The 23,639-nt window shown below is 38.8% G+C and overlaps 1 protein-coding gene across 2 annotated transcripts; it reads left to right on the forward strand.

Moving 5' to 3' along the window:
- The first annotated feature begins 1,446 nt into the window (after positions 1–1,446).
- On the forward strand, positions 1,447–14,816 carry AQP4 (aquaporin 4). 2 transcript variants are annotated; one of them, XM_017498153.2, is made up of 6 exons: positions 1,512–1,602; positions 3,391–3,495; positions 4,639–5,053; positions 5,943–6,107; positions 6,385–6,465; positions 10,398–13,394. In XM_017498153.2, exons 3-6 carry the CDS (start codon positions 4,673–4,675, stop codon positions 10,674–10,676), a joined length of 906 nt encoding a protein of 301 aa, XP_017353642.1. In that variant the 5' UTR covers positions 1,512–1,602; positions 3,391–3,495; positions 4,639–4,672; the 3' UTR covers positions 10,677–13,394. The 2 variants fall into 2 exon arrangements, with proteins under 2 accessions (XP_017353635.1, XP_017353642.1); XM_017498146.2 differs by lacking the exon at positions 3,391–3,495 and having other exon boundaries at positions 1,447–1,602; positions 10,398–14,816.
- The last annotated feature ends 8,823 nt before the right edge of the window (positions 14,817–23,639 follow it).

Raw genomic sequence — 23,639 nt, forward strand, 5'->3', positions numbered from 1 at the left:
TCAATATGAAATGTTTTAAGTGTGCTTTGTGGATTCACATAAATTTCCCCTGCCCCTCGCATCAGAATTTATTCTGACTTTCAAGGACCATATTAAAGGTAGAAACCACTGATGTACAATAATCAGTGTACAACCATATTCTTAAGAACTTAAATTCAATCTTGGTTAGCTGAGAATGCTTGAAATGGTAATAAAGTGGTCCTCTGAAAGTCACACTCAAATTTTTAATTCCTCTTTCTAATGAGAGCTCTTCACCCATACCCACATCTCAAAGTACACAAATGAAAGCAACAAAACATCAAAACTGTAGCTGGGTTTAAAAGTATAACAGTCTTTCTTCTCTTTTCTGTATTTCTTTTTTGTCATACTTCATTCTGGAAAAAAAAAATATCCAATCTGAATATAAAGTAGGAAAAGGGAGGCGTCCATAGGTACTATGAGTTATTATCATCGTTCTAGTTGTTGGGTTGAGTAATGGGTTCACATATGTTCATGATACTATTTAAAAGCCATTATAATTAACTATTAGAAAATAAGAGGGCCATACGTGCATGAGTGATGATGAGTGTCATAAATCAGGCCTTTTGATTATTCCAATCCCATGCACCTAAGGTCTATTTAAAGAAAAAATAATAAGATGGTGATGCAGGTAGCTAATGGTTAGACCTTCCAGAGTTCACCGGACTCCTTAGGCAGGGATGTCTTCATAAGCATGAAGTCTGCGCAGCTGCACAAGGTCCTGCATTTAGAAGCACCCAGCCTTTATTTATGCTCTGCCGTCACAATCTTGAAATTTTAATAATGTTTTAGCAAGGTGTCCTACGTTCATTTTGCACTGGGACCAGCAAATTATATAATCACTCCTGTCCCCGGGTTTCCAGATGTTACATTTACCTACAGTTCCCCATGGTTTCATTCCCATCCAACCTCGATATTTTTTCAATGTGATACTTCTTACCCCCAAAATATTAATGTAACAGTCAGGTGAGCACGCTAGAGCAGCCTTATTTCCTATGTTTCCTTATTTTTATTGTGCAAATCAGTGCTGCCTGTGCTATAAATGAAGCCGCAGTTATATATTGTACTCAAATGCTTCTTCTCAGATCAGAGACTTCAAACAGAACTCATTAGCTCAAAAATAAATCCACTGAAGTCTCTATCTCAATTCATCTCAACTGCTGGATAATAACAAATTCATTTTCTAATAGTTGCCCAACTTCAACTACAACATATAACCAAACAAGATAAATTTTCAACAATTCTCCGTGGTAGGAAGAATTCAAATAAAGATTTGAGGAAATCCTCATTTTCAAAAATCACTGGCTAAGAAAAAAAATAAACATAATATAAGTAAATGTTTTTGCATTCCTGAAATGCCCTGTGTCTACAGTGATCAGGTACAGAAAAGTTATTTCAAGTTCAAATATAACTTAGCGATTGCCACATGGTGCAGAATCTTTCCACCCCTAACACTCCAAAAACCCAATCAGACAAGTGGCCGTAATCTGACTCCCAGCACACAGGGAGCTGCGCGGCAGGCAATGAGAGCTGCACTCTGGCTGGGGAAGGCATGAGTGACAGACCCACAGCAAGGCGGTGGGGGTAAGTCCTTCTTTGCCTTAAGGGAACAATGCTCAGGGCCAAAAGATGAGACTCTGTCTCTTTTATTACAGATATTTGTGCCTTCTTAGGCACAATCAAGAAGGCAGCTATGGGGCAGGTGGGTGGTTCTTTTCAATCCAAGTACTGGGCATTTTCAGAAGAGAGGCATAGAGAAGGTAGAAGAAAGGGGATGCTTTTTAGCCAAATCCTCCATATATTTGAGATCTGCAAAAGCCCAGGAAATCACCCTATGGAGGTAAACCTAGCTATAGTATGCTTTATCAGAAAAATTACTCAGCCAGATGCTCAGCTGTCCTGGAGTGGATGAGGCTGAGTGTTCAGCTAGAAAGTAATGTGTCTGATTTGGTACAACCGGGTCACATCAACAAACCCCCTTTGTTCTGGGACAAAAGAAGCAAAACAAATTGTGTTGATCATTTCCAGTGAGTGTGAACATGTAAGGCAACACTGACAATAAAGACAGGGTGCTATGCGTGACGCTGGCGTGAGAAAGCCAGAGATATGTATATGCTGCCAGCGAACTTCAGGGTTCACAGCCAACTGAGGCTGGTCCATCTGCCTAGGAAAGAGATCAGATTTTGTGGATTAAAAAGAAAAAAAGACACTAAGGACACTCTTAAAGAGCGTGTTTATGTTTTGTTTGTTTTGGTGTTTCACACTGTGTTTTAAATTCCTCTGGGTGATGACAATTTGAGGCTGAAAGAGCAACTGAGTTTCTTAAATTAGGTCTCTGGAGAGGTAGACAGGTGCATGAGAGACCAAGCAGGGAGAGAACTCGGGAAATGGCAGGAGTGAGGGGCAAAGGGGGTGGGCAGGGAGGCTGGCCTTCTCGGGATCCCACCTCTCCTGGTGTCTCCTGCGTGGCTGAAAAGGACGTTTCCTGCCCAGCCAGCTTCCTTAGCCTCTTGCTTTATCTTCCTCCTTTTCCCCACCAACCCTGACCACAGACAACAGCACCTGTGATCACATTTTGTCCCCTTTGCTATCCCAGCTACAGCCCTGGGCTGCCGGTGAGTTCAGAAGTGACTCTGCTAACATCGATGTGTGAGTTTTCTGAATTTACCCTCTTTGGGAATATTTTTAACATCTCCTCCAGGGTTCCCTTCCTGCCCCCTTCCAAGTACCGTTTTTGTCTCTTTACATTCTCTTCCTCTAGAGAGTATGATGTCGTTGTCATCCCACCTGGGGTTTACGGTAATTCTGAGATTTGCTTCACTAGGGCAGGGGATGACTGGGATGTGGGATGTGGCTGGCCACTCCCTGCCCCACCTTTGCCTCCCCCCGCTCCCCGTAGAGCCTTCCTGCCACCTGGGCTTGGGCAGAAAAGGGTTTCTCTCTAAAGCAAAGCCCCATAGCAAACTAAAGGCTAGCCTGAGCTCGAAAGGTCAAGGGAGCATTCCCTCACCGTTTTTGGCACTGCATTTCCTCACTACCCTTGCAGAAAGCAAGCTCCAGGGAACGTTAAGTGACGTGGAGAAATGAGGGCCCCACAATCTGTGAAAGGGAAAGCCACAATAATCCTAATCTCTTTAAATACTTGGCTTTCTCGCCTAACCCCTTACACGGTTCTCTGCAATTAGATTCTCGGGTAACCGCTCTCCATTCTTCTTGGCTCTCATGAGTATCACCGGCAAAGGACAAGGGCAAAAGTCTTAGATAATAGGGTAACTGGGGTAATTGCTCCCCCAAAAGGAGAATCCTAGCCATTTCATGCCAGAATGAGCAGTTGGCATCAGTATCTTCAAACCACCCTTCTCTGCTCCAAAGGCATATCAATTGGAGGAAGAAAGCGTCCTCCCTCTCCAGGCTGCCTGCCCACCACCCTCCCCCGAGAAGCTCCGCAAGGTGAGACACGCGGTCCTCTAAGCCCGTGTAACAAAGCCTTCAAGAAGACCTTAGAGAAAAGCAGTTTTCCACAGAGCCTTATTCTCAGGAGCCCAAGGTTTCCCTGGCCACACCCCCTTTTCCTGACTCCCCAGCTCGGCCCCATGAAGGCAGGAAGGGTACCGGGGCATTGCTGGCACACCCCACCCTCCAGGCTCCCTTTGGCAGGTTTATCTGTGTGGCACGGTCAAAGACAAGGGGTGAGAGGGGGTCGGGCACGAGGAGAGGCTGCCCTTCCGCCCCTTAAAGCATCCCCACCCCCATCTCTCCCCACCTCCAGCGGCCAGGATGCAACCGCGCCAGCAGGCTCTCCGGGCCGCTGCGGTGTGTGTGTGTGCACCTGGCCGCCGCCCGGGAGCCTGGCACGGGCAGCGAACGGCCGCTGCTCCGTCCCCTGAGAGGCGCTCCAGGCTCCCTGGGGACGGAGGTTGACACGTCCCCGTGCCTCGAGCTCAGATCTGGGCGGTGCGCGGTGTCCCTTGGGCGGCCTCAGCTTCAGGGTTCCTCCCGCTGGCTCACAGGAGAGGGAGGGAGCGTCGCTGTCCCAGCCGAGGCCCGGCCTGCTCCCGTCGCCCACCAGAAGTTCCTCTCCCCTCAATGAGTTCACTTTCTCAAAAGACAGCCTTCAGCACCCTGGCTTCCTAGAAGGTTTCCCCTTAATCCAGAGTCTGGGGGGAGGAGGAGATTTTCAGAATGCCATTGCAAAGCAATCACTAGAAAAGATGAAACGACCCCCCCAAACCTTGTTTTAATGCTTTATGTTCAAAATATAAGTGGCATAGAAAATGTACTTGAAACTTAAAAACTTGCTCTAAGGGAATTAAGTACAAGGTAAATATATTTTATTCTTAATCTTCTAAGGTATTTGATTTAGACATTTCCCTTTCTAGGGACAGTTTGGATAATTTTCCAGTGAAATTGGATGATCTTTGAATATTAAATCAAAAGAGACTAGAATAATCTCCTGACTATTCATGAAAGAGCTTTTCCAGAAGCATTCTTTCTTGGTGCACAAATCATGCTTGGCAATCCCTGCCCGCAGGAACCCACGATGGCAGGACTTGTTCCCCTCACCTAAATTCATAAACCTGGGTGTAGTGGCTTCTGATGCTGATTTGTTTCTCTTTTCAGTAAGTGTGGACCTTTGTGTACAAGAGAGAACATCATGGTGGCTTTCAAAGGGGTCTGGACTCAAGCTTTCTGGAAAGCAGTCACAGCGGAATTTCTGGCCATGCTTATTTTTGTTCTCCTCAGCCTGGGATCCACCATCAACTGGGGTGGAACAGAAAAGCCTTTACCAGTCGACATGGTTCTCATCTCCCTTTGCTTTGGACTCAGCATTGCAACCATGGTGCAGTGTTTTGGCCACATCAGCGGTGGCCACATCAACCCTGCAGTGACTGTGGCCATGGTGTGCACCAGAAAGATCAGCATCGCCAAGTCCGTCTTCTACATTGCAGCCCAGTGCCTGGGGGCCATCATTGGAGCAGGAATCCTTTACCTGGTCACACCTCCCAGTGTGGTGGGAGGCCTGGGGGTCACCATGGTAGGGTCTTTAGCTATTTTCAAACTAGGACTCCAAGCCTCTTGCAAACTCTTTGCTAAATGATGCCTCGGTAGCATGAGAGACATTCCTAAAATAGCTAATTCACTCCTAGGGAATTTTTGATGATTCTTAATAGAGTGAAAACTGATTCTGACAGCATTTAGGTATATCTGTAGGAAATCATTGTTTGCTCTTGAGTTCCTTAAAAATAACAAAATCTAGGTGGCCAAAAAATTGTGTTGGTTTTTCCTCTCCTCTCATTCCAGTGACTATATTGATTTTATATTTAGCTTAACGCATTTTTCTTACAATTATTTGTTCACTAGCAGAAAAAAAACTATTTTCTTGTCATGTTCATAAGATGTAAAATGATCTACATAAAGGGTTACACTTAAAAAAATAGACATCTGATCTTCATTTTGTTCTTAGCTGATTAGGAGTATCAATTGTTAGCTCAGCACCAGGGATGATTAAAAAAAAAAAAAAAAAAAACTTACATGGCTTAAATTTTAATTGAAATATATATTAATTAATTTAAACCTAATTAATGGATTTAATCATTGCCTTATAAAATTACAAGGCTCTCAAGAAATTCTTTTACAAGTTAAGTGCTGCAGTGGCACAATTTGCTTCCTTTGTAGAAAAGGCCATTCAGCACAAACTCCTGCTTGGTCATCGTAAGAGTAATTATCTGTAATGACCCAAAATGAATATAAATTTATTCCTTCTTTTTTGGGGAGTGAGAGAAGGAAGGTCTCAATTGAAGGTGGGATAAAAGACTTACCTTTGCTTTTTACAGGGATAAACTGTGCCTTTCACAATGATATTAATACATTTTCATTGAAAATACTCTTGCTTCAATTCTGATGGAATATTTTTCTTTCTCTAGGTACATGGAAATCTTACTGCTGGTCATGGTCTCCTGGTTGAGTTGATAATCACATTTCAATTGGTGTTTACTATTTTTGCCAGCTGTGATTCCAAACGGACTGATGTCACTGGCTCAATAGCTTTAGCAATTGGATTTTCTGTTGCAATTGGACATTTATTTGCAGTAAGTTTCCAAGTCCATTTAAATCATCAATCCCATCTCATTTATCCTCACTCTAGCTGGCCTGAAGATGATTGTTTTATAGCAGTGGCTCTTTAGTATCCAAGCATGACTGTCAATTTTAGGTTATAATTTTTCCAACTGTGCAATGAGAATGTTGATATAGCTGCTAACATCTTGATGTTTCTCTAAGTGACAAATGATAGCAAATTTCAATGAATGATACTCACTAGTAGCCCTGTTTCAGCAATGTCTGAAGTTGTTTTCCTGTTTCCTATAGATCAATTATACTGGAGCCAGCATGAATCCCGCCCGATCCTTTGGACCTGCCGTTATCATGGGAAACTGGGAAAACCATTGGGTAACCCTCATATTGATAGTTCCTATCTTCCTACAGTTGAGGACAATTACCTATGGGGTCTCTTTTATTTTTCATTATTTTGCTTACTAGTTTCTCTTGATTTCTCCAACTTTGACCTTCACTTCATTACATCTTTCATAAAGACTAGGGAAAGACTAGCACAGACCTGTTGCAAAACATCGCTTCTATCTGTTCTAGGCCTTCAATAATAGTCTTTTCCTTTTTTAAAGCACGATTTTAGACACTGTATCTGGCAGATTGCAGCAGAATACGTTGTATATAGAGGTTGCCTATGTGGAACAAGTTAAAGTCAGCATGGTGTAGGTAATATGGTGTTTAAATAATTGAAAGTAAAGTATTCTCAGCAATAACAAAAAAAACTTGCAAAAAAATAAAAAGAATGAATGAAATACTTAAAAGTGCTGCCCATAGCAAAGATATTTACCCTTTTTCATTTACAAATGCATAAACTCAATGAATAGTGTGTAAGTTGCAAGTATTTGAACTGCAGATGGTGTCAAACAATGCAAACGTTTATGCTAGTATCACCATAACCATAACTGGAAAAGTAAATGACTCGCAGAAAAGGCTCACTTTTCAGTCTCAAGCCTAACCTATTATAAATATTTATTAATGTGGTGGCGATGCTTCCAGAGAATAGCAGTGTCCATTTCAAAATGTTATAATTAATTTTGTTTTAGCTGTTTTCTACAGCAAAGGAATTTAAATCCTTTAAAATTAAATAAGTAATGCAGCAGTTATGAAGGCCACTAACATGCTAACTTATAATAACCAATAAAAATATGAGACCTGTAAGCCAGCTTCAAAGAGGCTAGCTTTTATTATAATTTATATACGGCAAGTATCACTTACAACTTTTAAAAATTCATGACTATAACAGAATATGTCCCTTGTGTTTATGCGGACAGTGATTACTAACCTAGTCACAGCCAGCCATCTATGGTATATGCTGCAAATGACAAGAAAATGCACCACTGCTATGTGCATTCACTTCTGAGAAAAATGGACCAAATCTTTAAAAGTCATCTATACCATTAAATAACAGAATGAGAGTCAGTGGTCAAACCAAGACTTGGCCGACAGTGCCATCCATGAGACTAGTTATTTTGCCACAGATACCTCCATTTATGTCTCAAAAAACATTACCACATTAATAGAAATGGAAATTTTTAGTGAGTAGTATTTGATCTTTTTTTTTTTTCTTGAGATGGAGTCTTCCTCCGTCACCCAGGCTGGAGTGCAGTGGCGTGATCTCGGCTCACTGCAACCTCCTTCTCCTGGGTTCAAGTGATTCTCCTACCTCAGCCTCCTGAGTAGCTGGGATTACAGGCACCCACCACCACACCTAGCTAATTTTTGTATTTTTTCATAGAGATGGGGTTTCACCATTTGGCCAGGCTGGTCTAGAACTCCAGACTTTAGGTGATCCTCCCGCCTTGGCCAATGATCTTATAATAAAAATACAACTTTCACTTCAAATTATTAAATTGAAACTGTTTTACAATTAACAATTTTTAGTTAAATTTATGAGCACTTGAAAATGTAGATGAAAATATATTTTATTAATTACTTGTCAGTTGCTGTAAGTTAAATTTTAAATAGTAGAAAAATTCTTAGATTATTGATTAAATCAAGTTTCCCCGTGTTATATTATACCAAACTTAATTCTACTAAAAATGAATGTCCATTTTTGTAGCAATGGTTGTATGAAATTTAGAACAAATTTAAAGTGTATTTTTAGGTAGATAGATTAGGAATAACATTAAAATATTATTTCTGTATATTGTAATGATATTATTTTCGTTTTCTTTATTCTTTTACACATTTTCTAGATTTTTAGCAATAAAGATTCTTTAAAGTACATATGACTTCATTTTGAAATAGAAACTTGACAATGAGATTTGTTTATTTTTGAGAACATGCAGCTAGGTGTTGTATTCACAGATGTTTTGGAAAGGGTAGTAATTATTTTACTGTTCTAGTCTCCCTTGTGGGATTTGTAGCTTGTGGAGTAGTATATGTCTAATGAGACTTTACTAAAGGAACAATGAGCAAAGACATTTAGAGGAGGGCTCCCATTTCTCCTTCAAAAGGGCATAGAGAAGATAAAGGCTCATATGGTTTCTTTCATGTTCAAGAGAAGGAACTTGATTCTTCCAGCCACTCTAGCAACAGTTTTCCTGTAAATGTTATGTCTTCAGCCTCAGCTGAAGTTTGAATTTTCTTTAAATCTTACGAGGACGCAAACTGAGATTAATTTGCAGAGGGTGTTTTAAACAAAAAAGCATCCATCATGTTTTTTTTCAAATGAGTGTGTAGTATAGTTGAAAACAGTATACTACAGTGTTTTGAACAGTGTTTCAAAAGACAGGTTTTCATTTTGTTTTGGGCTTGTTTGGGGTTTTTTTATTTGTTTATTTATTTGTTTGTTGGTTTTTGTTTGAAGACAGGGTCTTACTCTGCTTCTCAGGCTGGAGTACAGTGGCATGATCATGGCTCACTGCAGCCTCAATCTCCCTGGGCTCAAGTGATCCTCCTTCTCAGCCTCCCAAGTAGCTGGGACTATAGGTGCACACCACCAAGCTCGGCTAATTTTTTTTTGTACTTTGTAGAGACAGGATTTCACCATGTTGCTCAGGCTGAATTGAATTCCTGGGCTCAAGCGATCCACCCCCCTTGGCCTCCCAAAGTGCTGGGATTATAGGCATGAGCTACTGTGCCCAGCCTCAGTTGAGGTGTTTGAAGTCAGACAGATCTGAAATTTCAGCTCAACCATTTGCTAAGCATAAAATTTTAAGCATCTTCTTACCCTCTCAGAGTGTCACTCTTCTTTTCATAAAATGGGAAGAACAATAATATTTATCTCATAGGTTATTGTTAGAATTAAATGAGATTATACAAGAAAAGTGCTAAGTATGGCTGGTTCAGGGACAGCACTCAACAAACAGGGTTTCTGTTGCCCAAGTGCATCTGTTAAATAAATGTCTAATATTCTACAGAACACATGCGCTCTAAAGCAAATGCCTGCAGTTCATTCAAACTCAAAACTTTGTTCTAAGTGCATAATTAATATATAATACTCATTTCCATTTATTGAAATCCTATGGAATTTCTACTTCTCAACTAGCCATAAACTCATGTTTTTTCACCAAGCCACCATCGTAAGAACAACAGAGATTAAAGCTATCTGCACAGTAATGAACACATGAGGTTTTTATTTAAATCAAATCACCAATTTTTGGAAGCCTGGATGGAGCAGATTACTATGAACTAAAAACTATTAAGTACTTTACAAGTATTATTATACCTAATCTTTTTACCCTATGAGGTTTGTATTATTATAATCCCCACTTTACAGATGAGGAAATTAAGGCTTTGAAAGTTACGTAACTGATGCAAGCACTCAAATTTTCTAAGTGGTGGAGCTGGGTTGGCTTTGATCATGCTAACCTGAATAACTGAATCCCCAGAAGACAAAGTCTGTGTTATAATCATGATGGTGCAGGAAACCAGTGTGAGATGGCAATATTGAGAAAAGAAGAGGACACTCCAGAAATTCTTTTTTTTTTTCTATTTTTGTTAAAGAATTCTTAGTGCACTTGGTTTGCAGTACTACCAAAGAGGAGCTATCTTTATATTAAGGATTATCATAAGATGGAAAGAACATAATTAATGAAAAGAAGAAAGGAGATAAAAAGTTCTTTCTTATTTTCTGTTCAAATGCTGTTTAATAATTTATGGATCTCTGATGAAGATTTGGTGTGTTTTCTTATTTCTTCTCCAATTCCCCTCTTTTGGATGCGTGACACAAATGTACTCTTCATTTAACCCAGCTAGATTCTATATTCATGAGCCGCCAATGGAATTGTTTTTTTCTACCTATACTCTATCCTCTTCCATCTTTTCCTTAGATATACTGGGTTGGCCCTATCATAGGAGCTGTCCTCGCTGGCGGCCTTTATGAGTACGTCTTCTGTCCAGATGTTGAACTCAAACGTCGTTTTAAAGAAGCCTTCAGCAAAGCTGCCCAGCAAACAAAAGGAAGCTACATGGAAGTAGAGGACAACAGGAGTCAGGTAGAGACGGATGACCTGATTCTAAAACCTGGAGTGGTGCATGTGATTGACATTGACCGGGGAGAGGAGAAGAAGGGGAAAGACCAGTCCGGAGAGGTATTGTCTTCAGTATGACTAGAAGATCGCACTGAAAGCAGACAAGACCCCTTAGAACTGTCCTCAGATTTCCTTCCACCCATTAAGGAAACAGATTTGTTATAAATTAGACATGTGCAGGTTTGTTGTTTCATGTCATATTACTCAGTCTAAACAATTAAGTATTTCATAATTTAGCAAGGAGGAAAGAAAGAAACCTATTGTGAATTTCAAATTAAAAAAAAGAAATAGTTTTAAAATATCCTTACACAAATATATATCTATTTTATCTAGTTACTGTTCATTAACAACCAATTCTAAATGTGTGTCAAGATTTGGTTAAGTCTTGCCAGATAGAACTCAAAGACATGTCTATCAGCTTATTTCTCCTCTACTGGGATATTGGTATGGTCAATTCTTATTTGATTATGTATTCTGTTAAATTGAGTTTAACAATGGCAAAATACAGTATATCCCAGTCATGCACATTCAAGAGAGAAAATATAATGATTTCTTTTATGAGCAATCCCTTATTTATAGGCTACCTCAGCAAAAGAGCATTAGCAAGTGTTACTGCTAATTAGCTGTTTCCATTTATATTACAAATACCCAAGTTTAAATTCTAACTTCAATTCATAATATTTCTTCTTCCTCCTCAATGCCCAAGGTAATGTGGAACTAGAAATTTGAAAAGAATATTCAGAAACCCTTCCCAAATCATAAGGGCACCTATTGAGATTCAAGACAAGCAGACTCGTAAAATCTTGTAGACACAGAGGAAAAGTTACCATCCTATAAAAATCACAGACAAAAAGGAAATCTGTATTCTGGTATCAAATGGTTGATCTGTTTTCAGTGCACACCCTCAAATGCACCACACAAGTTTAACAATCTAAGCTTTTAACCCCTTTATCACTTTGCTTATTTTTTTAAAAAATTTATTGGCAAAACTGGGGATTTTTGTTTGTAACTTTGGTTATCTATATTTAAACATTAGCTGAGGCATATTTTGATAACAAGAACGTTGCTAGTTGAGTCCTGGCTTTTTGTTGATTACTAAGATTTGTTCACTCTAGAAGGCGTAAAATGGTCCTGCCTGGTCCCAATCTCTGTATTCTTACTTCTCACAACATTTGTTGATAATGTTTACTCCAAGTGTAATGATATTTGAGTGAATTAAAATGCCTGACAGACAAGGTACGACATGGTTGCAGAATAAAAGGGTGAAGACATCAGATCACTCTGTATTCAAAGCTTACTAGACAACCAATCTTTCATTTCTGGATATATTGTTCATAACTCAACACATTTTTAAAGTATTTTTGTTACTGACTCATTTATTTGTCAAAATAATTTGCTTTTCTGTCCTGCTTTGCCTTTTGTCAGTAGAATGTTCTCCAGAAACCCCAGTTTCTGTCATCTTAACTGTCTAGTCTAGCCATTATCTTAGACAAAGAGCTGCAAATGTCAATTTCACCGAACAAAAGCTATTAGAAGTAAAGCAGAAACCCATCACTGCAAGGAGTGACTGGTAAATAACTGATGATCAAGGGCTCTCTTCTCTCAAGCATGGTTCCAACTGTGTGTCAGTTTTTAGTGTTAATGGCAGTTGCGTGTCTGTGGCAGCGAGATAATGGACCATTATTAAACCTGATTCTCTTCGGTGCTAGGAAAGAGTGATGTGTGAGATTCCCAGAGAGTCATCACACCAGTGTTATGCCTGGGAGTGCCACTGGCATACCGCAGGTGCCTAAATCCCAGGCCCCTGTCTGAAGGGGCGTGGCCACACCACACACTGCATCAGTGGTTACTTCCAGGCTGGGACGGCACCTATAGAAACTAGGGTGCAAATCTCCCAAACACGGTTTGCACCATCATTTCAAATGTTTGCACAATATGCCACTTAGAGGCTTAAAATCAGGGTGGTTCAGTTCAAAAGGTAATATCAACCATCAGCAAACATGTCAGTTTAAAAATGTTTGGTTAACAAGGAATTGTTAAACAAGATTTTTTGAATACACTTATAATATACTGGCTTATAATAATTTTTATTCTGCCATATGGTTTATTTCATATAAACTCACTTCCAATTATAGCATTCAATGAGTTAGGGTTAAAAAGTGAATGATGTTTTTGTAATTTGTTTCTAGTAGATAGCAGAGCTGGCACATAGTAGGTACTCAAAACAAGTGTGTTAATTAATAAAAATATATAAATCTCATTTGGGATTTAAGAATATAAATAATTTTCTTTTAATCTTTATTTTGCTCAATATTTAATAGGAAGCATGATATCAAGGATTACTAAAGGAAGGCAATATAAATGTGAAAAACATAAAATATATTTTTGCATTCTACTATTTTTAGGGACATGAAGTGAATGAAAGCTTTAGCACTTTTTTTTCCCCTACATATGAGACAACATATTTTGTATTTGACTCAAGGCTCTGCCAGTAAAAAGTAATGAAATTGTACCTTTCTAATGACATCTAGGCAGCAGGGGTCTATCGCCTTGTGGATGGCACCAAATTATCCAAGTGTATTAGGAGACTGAGGCTTTTTTCTTTAATCCCTTCTTATTAATGAAGTGCATAGTGCTGCTCCCAGGAGACCGCTACTGACAGATACACAGAGAGGAGATCAGAGAGGAAAAACTGGGAAGACATAAATGAATTATGCCCATCCATGAAACAATGCCAGCTCTCTCTTCCCTAAGGAAGAGTGTAAGTACCCCAAAATTGTAAGGTGGTCTCTACACTGAAAACATACATAGTTTGTCAAAAGAGTACAAAAGGGAAAGAGTCCTAGTTTAAGCTTTCAGGCTTTCTTAAAAACTTGGGGACCAGAATTAGAGTGTATGTTTCCATTGTTGAAGATAACATTTTCTTCAAAGAGACTTAACCTTTTACATGGGAAGGAAATATTTTCTGGACCTAAGTAGTTGCCAAAATTTAAGATTCCTACACTTTATTTCTTCCATTGATTCTGTTCCTAAACCCTTATACTATCTTTTTACCATCTGAGCCTTTTCCTAATGCAGCACATAGGTGCTCGCTAGAGCTGCTGCTCAGTATTGAAGATTTTAGAAAGAGGTTCAAAATCTTTGGAAAACATATGTGATGAAATTGAGCTGTATTATTTATTAGAGATCTGATTCCAAAGAGCACAGAATACTGTTCTCAGACCATGAAACCAGACAACACATGTATTGGTTTAAACTGGATAATGACAGGAAAATTCCAAAATACAGCAGTAAATTCAAATGCTAAGATGAATCCTGGAAGGCCTCCGATTGCAGCATGTTGACAACAACCTCACATGTTACGAACATTTCACAGAGAAACTGTCTTTGTGACAAATGAAGATGGCAGTCTGGGGGGAGCAGACAACCTTATCGAACAATAGAAAGGCCAATATAAATTCATTATAAGCACTATAGAATATGCAAATTCAGAACACTTTATACCTAAAAGTAATTCTGTCTTTCCTAATGTGTTTATAACATGAAAATTATGAGGAAGATGTGGTTACTATTTGCCAAGCATAATGTAACAAAACTCTTTCTTAACCACAAATGTTGTGAGTTGAGTACTTTACAGATTGCCCCATAGGAGCAGCAGCATTTGAAACCTATAATTCTTTGAAATAAATGAAAGACATTTAATTCAAGGATCAAAAACTGGGGCCGTTTTTGCAAATGACTACCTATACCCTGTGAAAATACATTTCAAAAAATGTTATGTGCAGTGAACACTAAATTTAAGAGCAGTTACAGTGTGACCTACTCATGTTAAAAAGCAAAGAGCTAAAAAACACACCTAATTTATGTAACCCATTGGAATGAATTTCTAGATTCTCTTCAGGATTAATTAAATAAACATGCAATTTATGAAAATATATAAACAATTATTTATCACTTTTATGACCCAAATCACAATAAAATTGTCATTTAGGATAAACTGGGGAGAATAGACTGAACATATGGTTATATTCACAGTTATTTATTAACTTAAATGTTATTCCAACATTAGAGCTAATGTTAAAAAGATTTAAACTGAAATGTCTAATATTTGGAATAATATATTAAAGTATTAGCATTGTGGTTGATTTTCACAAATTATGTTACATCTTGTACTGCTAAGCTTGTGAAAATAAACTTTTGGATGTTTTAAAATGTAAACATTATGTTTAATGAAGTTAAAAATTCATTTGTAGTTAGATCTTAAGATCATCCTTTAGAATGATCAGGAGGTTTAGATATTTGAGTATAATCAACACCAGAGGAAATGGTGGTAGACCCATGAAATCAAATGCAGTTTTTGAAAGCCTGCAGAGTATACACTGTGGGATGCCCTGACACAGAGAGTGAATATTGTGTTTGTACAGGCTGAATTCAAAATGTCCACATCTATGCAAAATAAACCATTGGATACCAGCTATCATTATAGTGAATCTAAAAGTGAAGACACAAACAACTGTGACTGGTATTGCTAAATAAATGATCCGTCCTCAGGCCATTTGGCAGATTCTGCCTACCCAGATGGATAATGTAGGCTCAGTGAGTACTGGTTTAACCCCCAGGTTCTTGGTTTGAGGGGCTTCTCAATTTTGACAGGTTATACATTCTCAGTGGAAGACTGAAGACAATCATGTAAGTAGTGTACAACCCATCAGGTGAGTGGTGAGTGATGCCTTAGGAGCCAGATGGACATGTACCTCACTTATAGCATTGGTCACACTGTAGTGAAATCATTGGTTGTGGGTGTCTGGCTCCTCCGCTAGAGTCTAAACTCCTTAAAGGCTGACTCTGTCTTATTTCTTCTGTATCTTCCCCACTCCCACCTCCACTCCTTGGCACTGAGATGAGGCTTGACTTTTCACTCAGTAAGTGCTTGTTGCATGGATAAAGAAAGAAATTAATTAATATCCTAACAATCATTAGGAAATGTCAAAAACACTACTCTTCAATCTTGTTGGTTTTTGCTGCATAGAAGTGTGTTAAATATTTGAATTCTTATAGTTCCAGGTAGAAGCCCAAAATTAGCTCAAACTCTAAAGAAAAAAGGAAATGCACACAAATAATAAAACACTAATTGGATTTCTAAAATTTATACCTAATGTGTAGGCAACTAGACATGTTTTCATTGCTATATTTATACAATGGCCAGATGTTAGATGAAATTTAGCTCAATGAGTACTTCAGCAAAAAAAAAAAAAAAAAAAAAAAAAAAAGTATTTTAACAAGCATAGAAAGCCACAGATACAAATGTCAGCTTGCTTTTGGATAATTATCCCATTTGGAAAATGTCCAAAATGATGTCACCTAAATTAATTCTATTTTTCAGTTTTTCTACTTCTTCAATCTTTGGGTTTAAGGCAACATTAAGAACTCTAAAAAGCTGAGTTGAGTTCTTCGATTTCCACATGCTCAGAAATCTCTGATAAATGATGATGATGTCTGTAACCTTTTGCATACCACATGGCTGGTGCTCAATAAATGCAAGATAGATAGATGGATGGGTGGATGGGTAGATGGGTGAATGGATGGATGGATGATTGGGTGAATGGATGGTGATTAATGGCTGCCTGGATGGATGGATGAAGGATGGATGGATGGATGGACGGATGGATGATGAATAGATGGATAGATGGATGATAAATGAGGGATGAATGGATGACAGAAATCCCTTCTATCCTTTCAAGGACTACTTTTCATAGAAGAGTTACAGAATTATGAAAGCATCAGCCATGGGTATGAAGGGAAGAGGAGAAATGAATGGATTATAATAATTATCAGTTGTGAACACATATGTGGGAATTTTGAATTTATAAATATTATTCTCCATGACTCGATATTTGAAGCTCATTGTGGTGCATGCATTATTATCATTCCCATTTCCAAAGATGAGGAAACCAAGTGTCAAGGAAATTAAGTAAATTACATCTATGCAAAGATACAAAGATACATTTAAAGATAAAGTAAAAACTAGAACACAGATCCCAATTAATCCCAATCCCTGCATAGTTCCCCTAAGTCACACAAGGTTCTCCCATTCATCTATCAGTCTAATTTCTCATTAGCCATGTTTCCTTTAAGTGGCAAAAAAATAAAAATGTATCTATACTCTGGGATCACCTCATGTCAATACCACCAAAGGGCAATAAAGTAAGTACTACAGGGCTAGACTAAGTATTACAGAACTTAGAAAATTATCATTCATGTAAATGAATGATGTTAAAAGAGAATAGCATTGACTGCTACAATGGGTTTAATTTAGGATATTTTGGATAATTTAGGAAATTTGTATTTGGTTTATCCTTAGGAAAGTATTATAAAGCCCACTATTCAAAACGCATTTCATTTAGTCTAGAAAAGACAGTTGAGGATAACTGCAAAGTTAGTGAAAAGATCTTCCACATTTCAATATGAATAATAATAACAATAGCTTTCTATTTTTGATCACTTACTCAAGATTTACACAAGTTTACTTATTCCTCATAGAAGCCTCATAAGGGAAGTCCTGCTACTATTCCCATTTTGAAGGTAAAGAAGCTGTAGTCTAGGCCAGGCGTGGTGACTCACGCCTGTAATCCCAGCACTTTCGGAGGCTGAGGTGAACAGATTACTTAAAGTCAGAAGTTGGAGACCAGCCTGACCAACATGATGAGTCCCTGTCTCTACAAAAAACATAAAAATTAACTGGGCATAGTGGCGCACACCTGTAATCCCAGCTACTAAGGAGGCTGAGATGGAAGAATCACTTGAACCCAGGAGGCGGAGGCTGCAGTGAGCAGAGCAGAGATGGTACCAGTACACTCCAGGCTGGGCGACAGAGTGAGACCCTGTCTCGAAAAGAAGAGAAGAAAAGAAAGAAGTGGGGAGGGGAGGGGAGGGGGGAGACAAGAGAAGAGAAAGAAATAAAAGAAAAAAACTGCAGTCTAAGGAAAGTAAGTAACTTGTTCAAAGACACACAGCTACTAAGCCATAGAAGTAGGATTTGAACCCAGGCAATCTCTCTATAGATCTCTGCTCTTAGTCAGGGCCTGTGTGTCTCCTACCTGTGGTGCTTTGGGGTTCCACTAGTTCCAACTTTCATTATCTGCTTTTTCCAAGCCTTTGACTTTTTCATAGCCAACAGAGATTGCAGTGCATTGGAACTCTTCAGTAGTTCCCGACTTAATCGCTAATAATCATTTTGACCACCTCAGAAGGAAGATTTAAACACTAAAGTACAAATGTCACCGAGATAAATCAGCTAAACTTACAAAGTATTTTTGGAAGGGACTTTCAATGGCCAATTAAACTCTTTCTTTAGTGAACAGGGGAGGGGGGACGGTAACAGAAACCTCTTATACAATATACCTTCTACTTTTTAGCTCAGATTTCCTTGCTAGTCTTTAATTTACCTAATGTGGTCATTTCTCTCTGCCCTTCTTTGAGACTTAAGCCCTCATCTCAATTTCAATTGTCAATATGTATTTTAATCCTTATTTACCTATTAATCACCTGATTCATATATGCTTGAGTGCCTATTTTGTTCGAAGATCTATCACAACTTTTAAAAAGTTAAATTTATTAAATATTTATCTATCTTATTTTATAAGGAAATCAGTAAGATGGTGTTTAGCATTAATCTGAGCTAGTGTTTACTCACTTATCCTTGATCAGCCTAGAGAGGTGAAAGATGACTTTTAAAAAAAAAATCAAAATTAAAGTGGGGTGTGTGTGTGTGTGTGTTTCTGTGTGTGTGTGTGTTTGAATGGGCCAAACTGTAACATTGTTAACACTTCCAACAGTTTTGGGAAATGATTGGATAGAATGATTATTGCCAGTACTTTCTCTTTCTTTCAATAAGAGGACAACGATTTGCATTTATAAAAATAGGACTGAACATATCTATCACCATCCTATTTTCAAACTACTGGATTGTAGCCTAGGTCCCCAAACATTTTGACTTCAGACTCTCGGAAGAAAAGAAATCTATTAAAATGTGGAAATGTACTACCAATGACTGTGGAAAACTATTTTTAAATTTGGGGCCCCCAGAAAGGGAAGAGAGGAAGAGAGAAGAGGGAGGGAAGGACAGCACTCATCCCTCAGTAGCAGCAAAGTAGGTGGAAAGGGGGTCCCAGCTCTTCTGCCCCTGACTGAGAGTAGTAATCACTAAGGCAGCAGTTGCCCTTGTACAGAGAAAAATCCCTGTACTAAGTCAGCATGTACTTGTCATCCTATATTGTAATCAGTGCCCCAAAGAGAACTGGGCTATACATTGTCTTCAACAAACGTAAGCCCATATCTCAGTTTTAATTGTCAAAATGTCAGTTTAAAGGGAAACAGATTCTTCTTATGAAATGAAAAGACTGACTTGATTTCATCAATAAATGCAGAATCTTGATTTTATCAATGAATGCAGAATAAAAGCAGGATTTCTCCATTTCTCTCAAGAAATCCAGTGTCTAAAATTTACTTATTTAAAAAAAAAAATGAGTTTAAATTTTAGCACTTGGCTCCTGGGAACGTTTCACCATATTAAGCCACTCCAAGATTTCAATGTCAAAACTTATCACAAAGGACTTGAGTTTTATCTTGTTGTTCCAAAAGCCGATATTATGGAAACAGTCACAGAACTGAGGAATGAGAGCAGCTGAGATTTCTCCAGTGACCTGCAGTAAGGAAGACTTGAGAAATTCATATATAGATTATTCAGCCCTGTGGTGTTAGTACGTTGTGGTTAAATCATTCATATTCTTTGAACTCTAATAAAAAATTCTCATCAAACAATGACATTTTCATCTCATCAAAGTTTAATCACAAGACTATTGTAACTCTGATTTTCTTCACCTCCGTTCAAATTGAAAGTAATTGTCAGACGTCACTTAATTCTAACCATTACATCCATTCTTATCTGTTCTAACTCACATTATTATGGTCCATTGTGCTTTCTAAGAGGCATGTCATGTTTTTTCTATTATTCAAGCAGTTTTAAAAGAACTTTGTCACATACTTACAAATAGTATACTTACGGTTCATTTTTTTAAATAATTTGAGATAACACGTTAACATGAATGGAAAATGTTTTCTTGAAACACTATGAGACATGAAGGGTAATAAAGTCTAACTATTGAATTGTTTAATGTGAAAAACCACTTAATTGCCTGAACTTTTGACTGTTTCAAAAACATTCTTAGCAACCCCCAGAATTATGGACTTAAAATGCACAAAAGCAAAGAGGAAAATACAGCTTGTTTAATTTTCTTCCATTGATGTTTGATGGAAAAACTCTCTGCTCTCATCCTGAAATATCCTGGGATCTGGCTTAAGAAATGGGATAGTTTACCCAGTGGAGACAGAGAGGATTGCCTCCTTCCTGGTGGTGGCATGTGAGTCCTCATCACACTTCCAAGGTATATGGAAAGCTACAACAAATCCAACAGGACTATAGGATTTGGGGATAATATGCATGCTGTATTTTCTGTTTTCCACAATGGACCTGTGATACTTTTAGAACGAGAATGTAAATGAATGATATTAAAAGAGACCTAAGAGGCCCAATTTAAGTATATGGGCCAGAGAGGGAAACAGGATATAATGTGGGACCTTTTAGATAGTAATGCTTCTCATGTTTAAATCTATTTCAAAGACCAGAAAACTTCAACCAATGCAGGGGTCTTAAGCTCAAATTCCTACAGGGGTAAGTAGGCAGGCCATGGAAAGGAGTCAAGAAGGCCATGGTGAGGCTGGGACAAACAGGGGCAAACTCGGCTCTACAGATTTTTGCCGCCTGAATTCTTGGGTCCATTGTAGCCTGATCTGATTTTTCAAACTTAAAATTAAAAATTGTATACGAAGTCTTCAATTCTATAATTTACCAAATCGAACACCTCTTAAATTCTTTTTGCCTCCATGCTTATTTTCTCTAACTTGGTTCAGGACATTGCAATAGATAACTCCATTAACCTCCAAGCTCAGTGGTTCTCAAGACAGGGTCCCTTGCCCACCAGGAAATACTCCAAAATGTCTGGAGACAATTTTGGTTGTTTCAATTCAGAGTGAGTTTCTGGCACCTAGATGGCAGCAATGCTTCCAGACATTCTACAGTACAAAGAGCAGTCCACCACTCCCAACAAAGAATTATCTGGCCTAATATGTGAATAGTGCTGAGATTCGGAAACTGTATTAGTCCATTCCATGCTGCTATAAAGAACTGCCTGAGACTGGGTAATTCAGAAAGGAAAGAGGTTTAATTGACTCACAGTTCTGCATGCCCAGGGAGGCCACAGGAAGCTTACAGTCATGGCAGAAGGGGAAGCAAACACATCCTTCTTCACATGATGGCAGGAAGGAGAAGTGCCAAGGAATGAGGGAAAAGCCCCTTATAAAACCATTAGATCCCCTGAGAACTCACTCACCATCACAAAAACAGCAGCATGGGGGTAACCACCCCAGGATTCAATTACCTTCCACTGGGTCTTTCCCATGCAATGTAGGGATTATGAGAACTACAATTCAAAATGAGATTTCAGTGGGGACACAGCCAAACCATAACAGAAACCCTGCAACTGATCTACCTGCCTTCAATTCTGCTTCACACCAATTCATCTTCACACTGCAATCAAGGTTATCTCTTAAAAATGAAATAACCTTCCTTTAGTAAAACCTGGGAGATACTATTTATTTTTCTATCCAGATCCCACACACATACTTATTTGCAACAAGAATCATTTTGCTTAAGAGAAAGATGTGTTCTCAGTCCCAGGGAGTCAATCCTTATTAGGCTTACTCAATGGGAATAACTTTATTGTCCTTCCCAGTGACTGATTTAGAAAAGGGCTTGAGAGTAACTCATTGACTATGATTTGAGAAAATATTTCTTACTTAAAATGGGACTCTGATAGGTTTATTTGAAAAGATGGCCATAATAATGTATACCATTCCTATGTGTGTGTACCTTTGAAATACGACTTTGCTGTTTTCCCATCATGTGGTTAAAATCTATTCCTAATTCCTTGAATTTGAGCTGGCCACTTGCTTCAACGAACAGAATGGAGCCAACTGGGTATTGTGGGATTTTGAGACTAGGCCCCATGAATTCTTGTAGCTTGAGCTCTCATTGCCTTGGAACACTGTTTTCAGATTGCCATGTGAAGAAGCCAAGGCTAGCCAACTGAGGGATGAGACCACATGAAGCAGGGAAGCCAGTTGCCTCAACCATGCAGCTGAGGCCCCAGATCTATAAGTAAGGTTATCTTAGAACCAACACCACCCCAGCTGAGCCACCAATTGACTGACTGCAGGTGAATGAGAGTCTAAGAGGAAGGAACAGAAGAACCACCCAGCTGAACCCAGCCCACTCTTCTGAGTCCCAGAATAATGAGCATAAAATGGTAGTTGTTTCTGGGCATTAAGTTGTGATTGTGATGTAGTAGGTTTCAGTGTAGTAATAAATAATTGATATAGAAGCATATGGATGTTTCTACCCTTTGGATGCTGTTGTATTTAAAAAAAAAAAAAAAAAAAAGCAACATCTGGCTTTTGCAGCTATTCTGAGGGGCATACTCGGCGCCTGGGAAGAGGAGGGTAGAAAAAAGAAATGATCCTGATCTTTTACACTGCCACAGAGAAGTTAACCACCCTACTTCTAGGCTTTTTTTTTTTTTTTTTTCCTGAGACAGACTCACTCTGTCACCCAGTCTGAAGTACAGTGGTACAATCTCAGCTCACTGCAACCTGCGCCTCCCATGTTCAAGTGATTCTCCTGCCTCAGCTCCCTGAGTAGCTGGGACTACATGTGTGCACCACCATGCCTGGTTACATTTTTGTATTTTTAGTAGAGAAGGGGTTCTGCGATGCTGGCAGGCTGTGGGCAGGTGATCTGCCCACCTCAGCCTCCCAAAGTTCTGGGATTACAGGAGTGAGTCACTGCACCAGGACTATTTATTTTTTAATAGACAGGAGCTCACTCTGTCACCCAGTCTAGAGTACAGCAGTGCAATCATAGCTCGCTGTAACCTCAAACTCCTGGCTCAAGTGATCTTGCTACCTCAGCCTCCTGAGTAGCTAGGACCACAGGCATGCATCACCATGACTGATCAGTTTTATTTTTAATTTTTCTAGAGGTGGGGGGTCTCACTGTGTTGCCCATGCTGATATCAAACTCCTGGCCTCAAGCAATCCTCCCACTTCAGCCTCCCAAAGTGCTGGGATTACAGGTGTGAGTCACCAGCCTAGACATCTTGTTATATAATAAAACATAGTAAAATGAGATCCTTTATTGTTTAAGCTAGTTTTGTTTGAGCTTCCTCTTACTTAAATGTCAAAGTGTTCTTCAATGTGAAAATGTTCTTTGGATTTTCATTGTCCTTAGGATACAATTAAAGCCCATTCATGATCTAGACCCTGCTAATCTCTAGCTTCGTATCTCATTTCTGCCCTTTTCATCGTCCCGACCACTCCTCTGCCCATCACACTCATATTGAACTTCTTTTGATTCTTCATATGAGCCATTATCTCTTTTTCTCTCTCTCCTGCCCCCACCCCCACCCCAAGGACTTTGACCCAATCACCACAATGCCATCACCTGAACTTTCATTTTCAAAAAAAATGTAGTTCTTTTATACAGAATTTATCTTAACAGTTCTGCAAAGTTTGGCCTACTGGTAATAATGCCCTACTGTTTCTACTCATTTTTCCCTCCTCCCCTAAAGGCAGTCACTTTCACCTATCTTAACTATATATTTTGGTAATTACCTCTATGTTTCTAAATAATAGATTTGTGCTGCCACTTGCTGATTTTGTTAGCTCTGGGTTTTAGACATTTATCTATTGACTTGACACTATTAAAGAAGAAGATTTATTGTGTTTCTCTCCCTTGTTTCCAACACACAAATATATACATATACACTGAGCCATGCAGTTAACCCTGGTTTCTTTGCTTTTTTTGCACGAGTTTTTCTTTTCCCTGAAGTTAATAATAATATTAATTTTCGTTTTCCTAATTTTTTA

The sequence above is a fragment of the Cebus imitator genome, unplaced genomic scaffold, assembly GCF_001604975.1.
Source record: "Cebus imitator isolate Cc_AM_T3 unplaced genomic scaffold, Cebus_imitator-1.0 Scaffold12, whole genome shotgun sequence".
Taxonomy (NCBI): Eukaryota; Metazoa; Chordata; class Mammalia; order Primates; family Cebidae; genus Cebus; species Cebus imitator.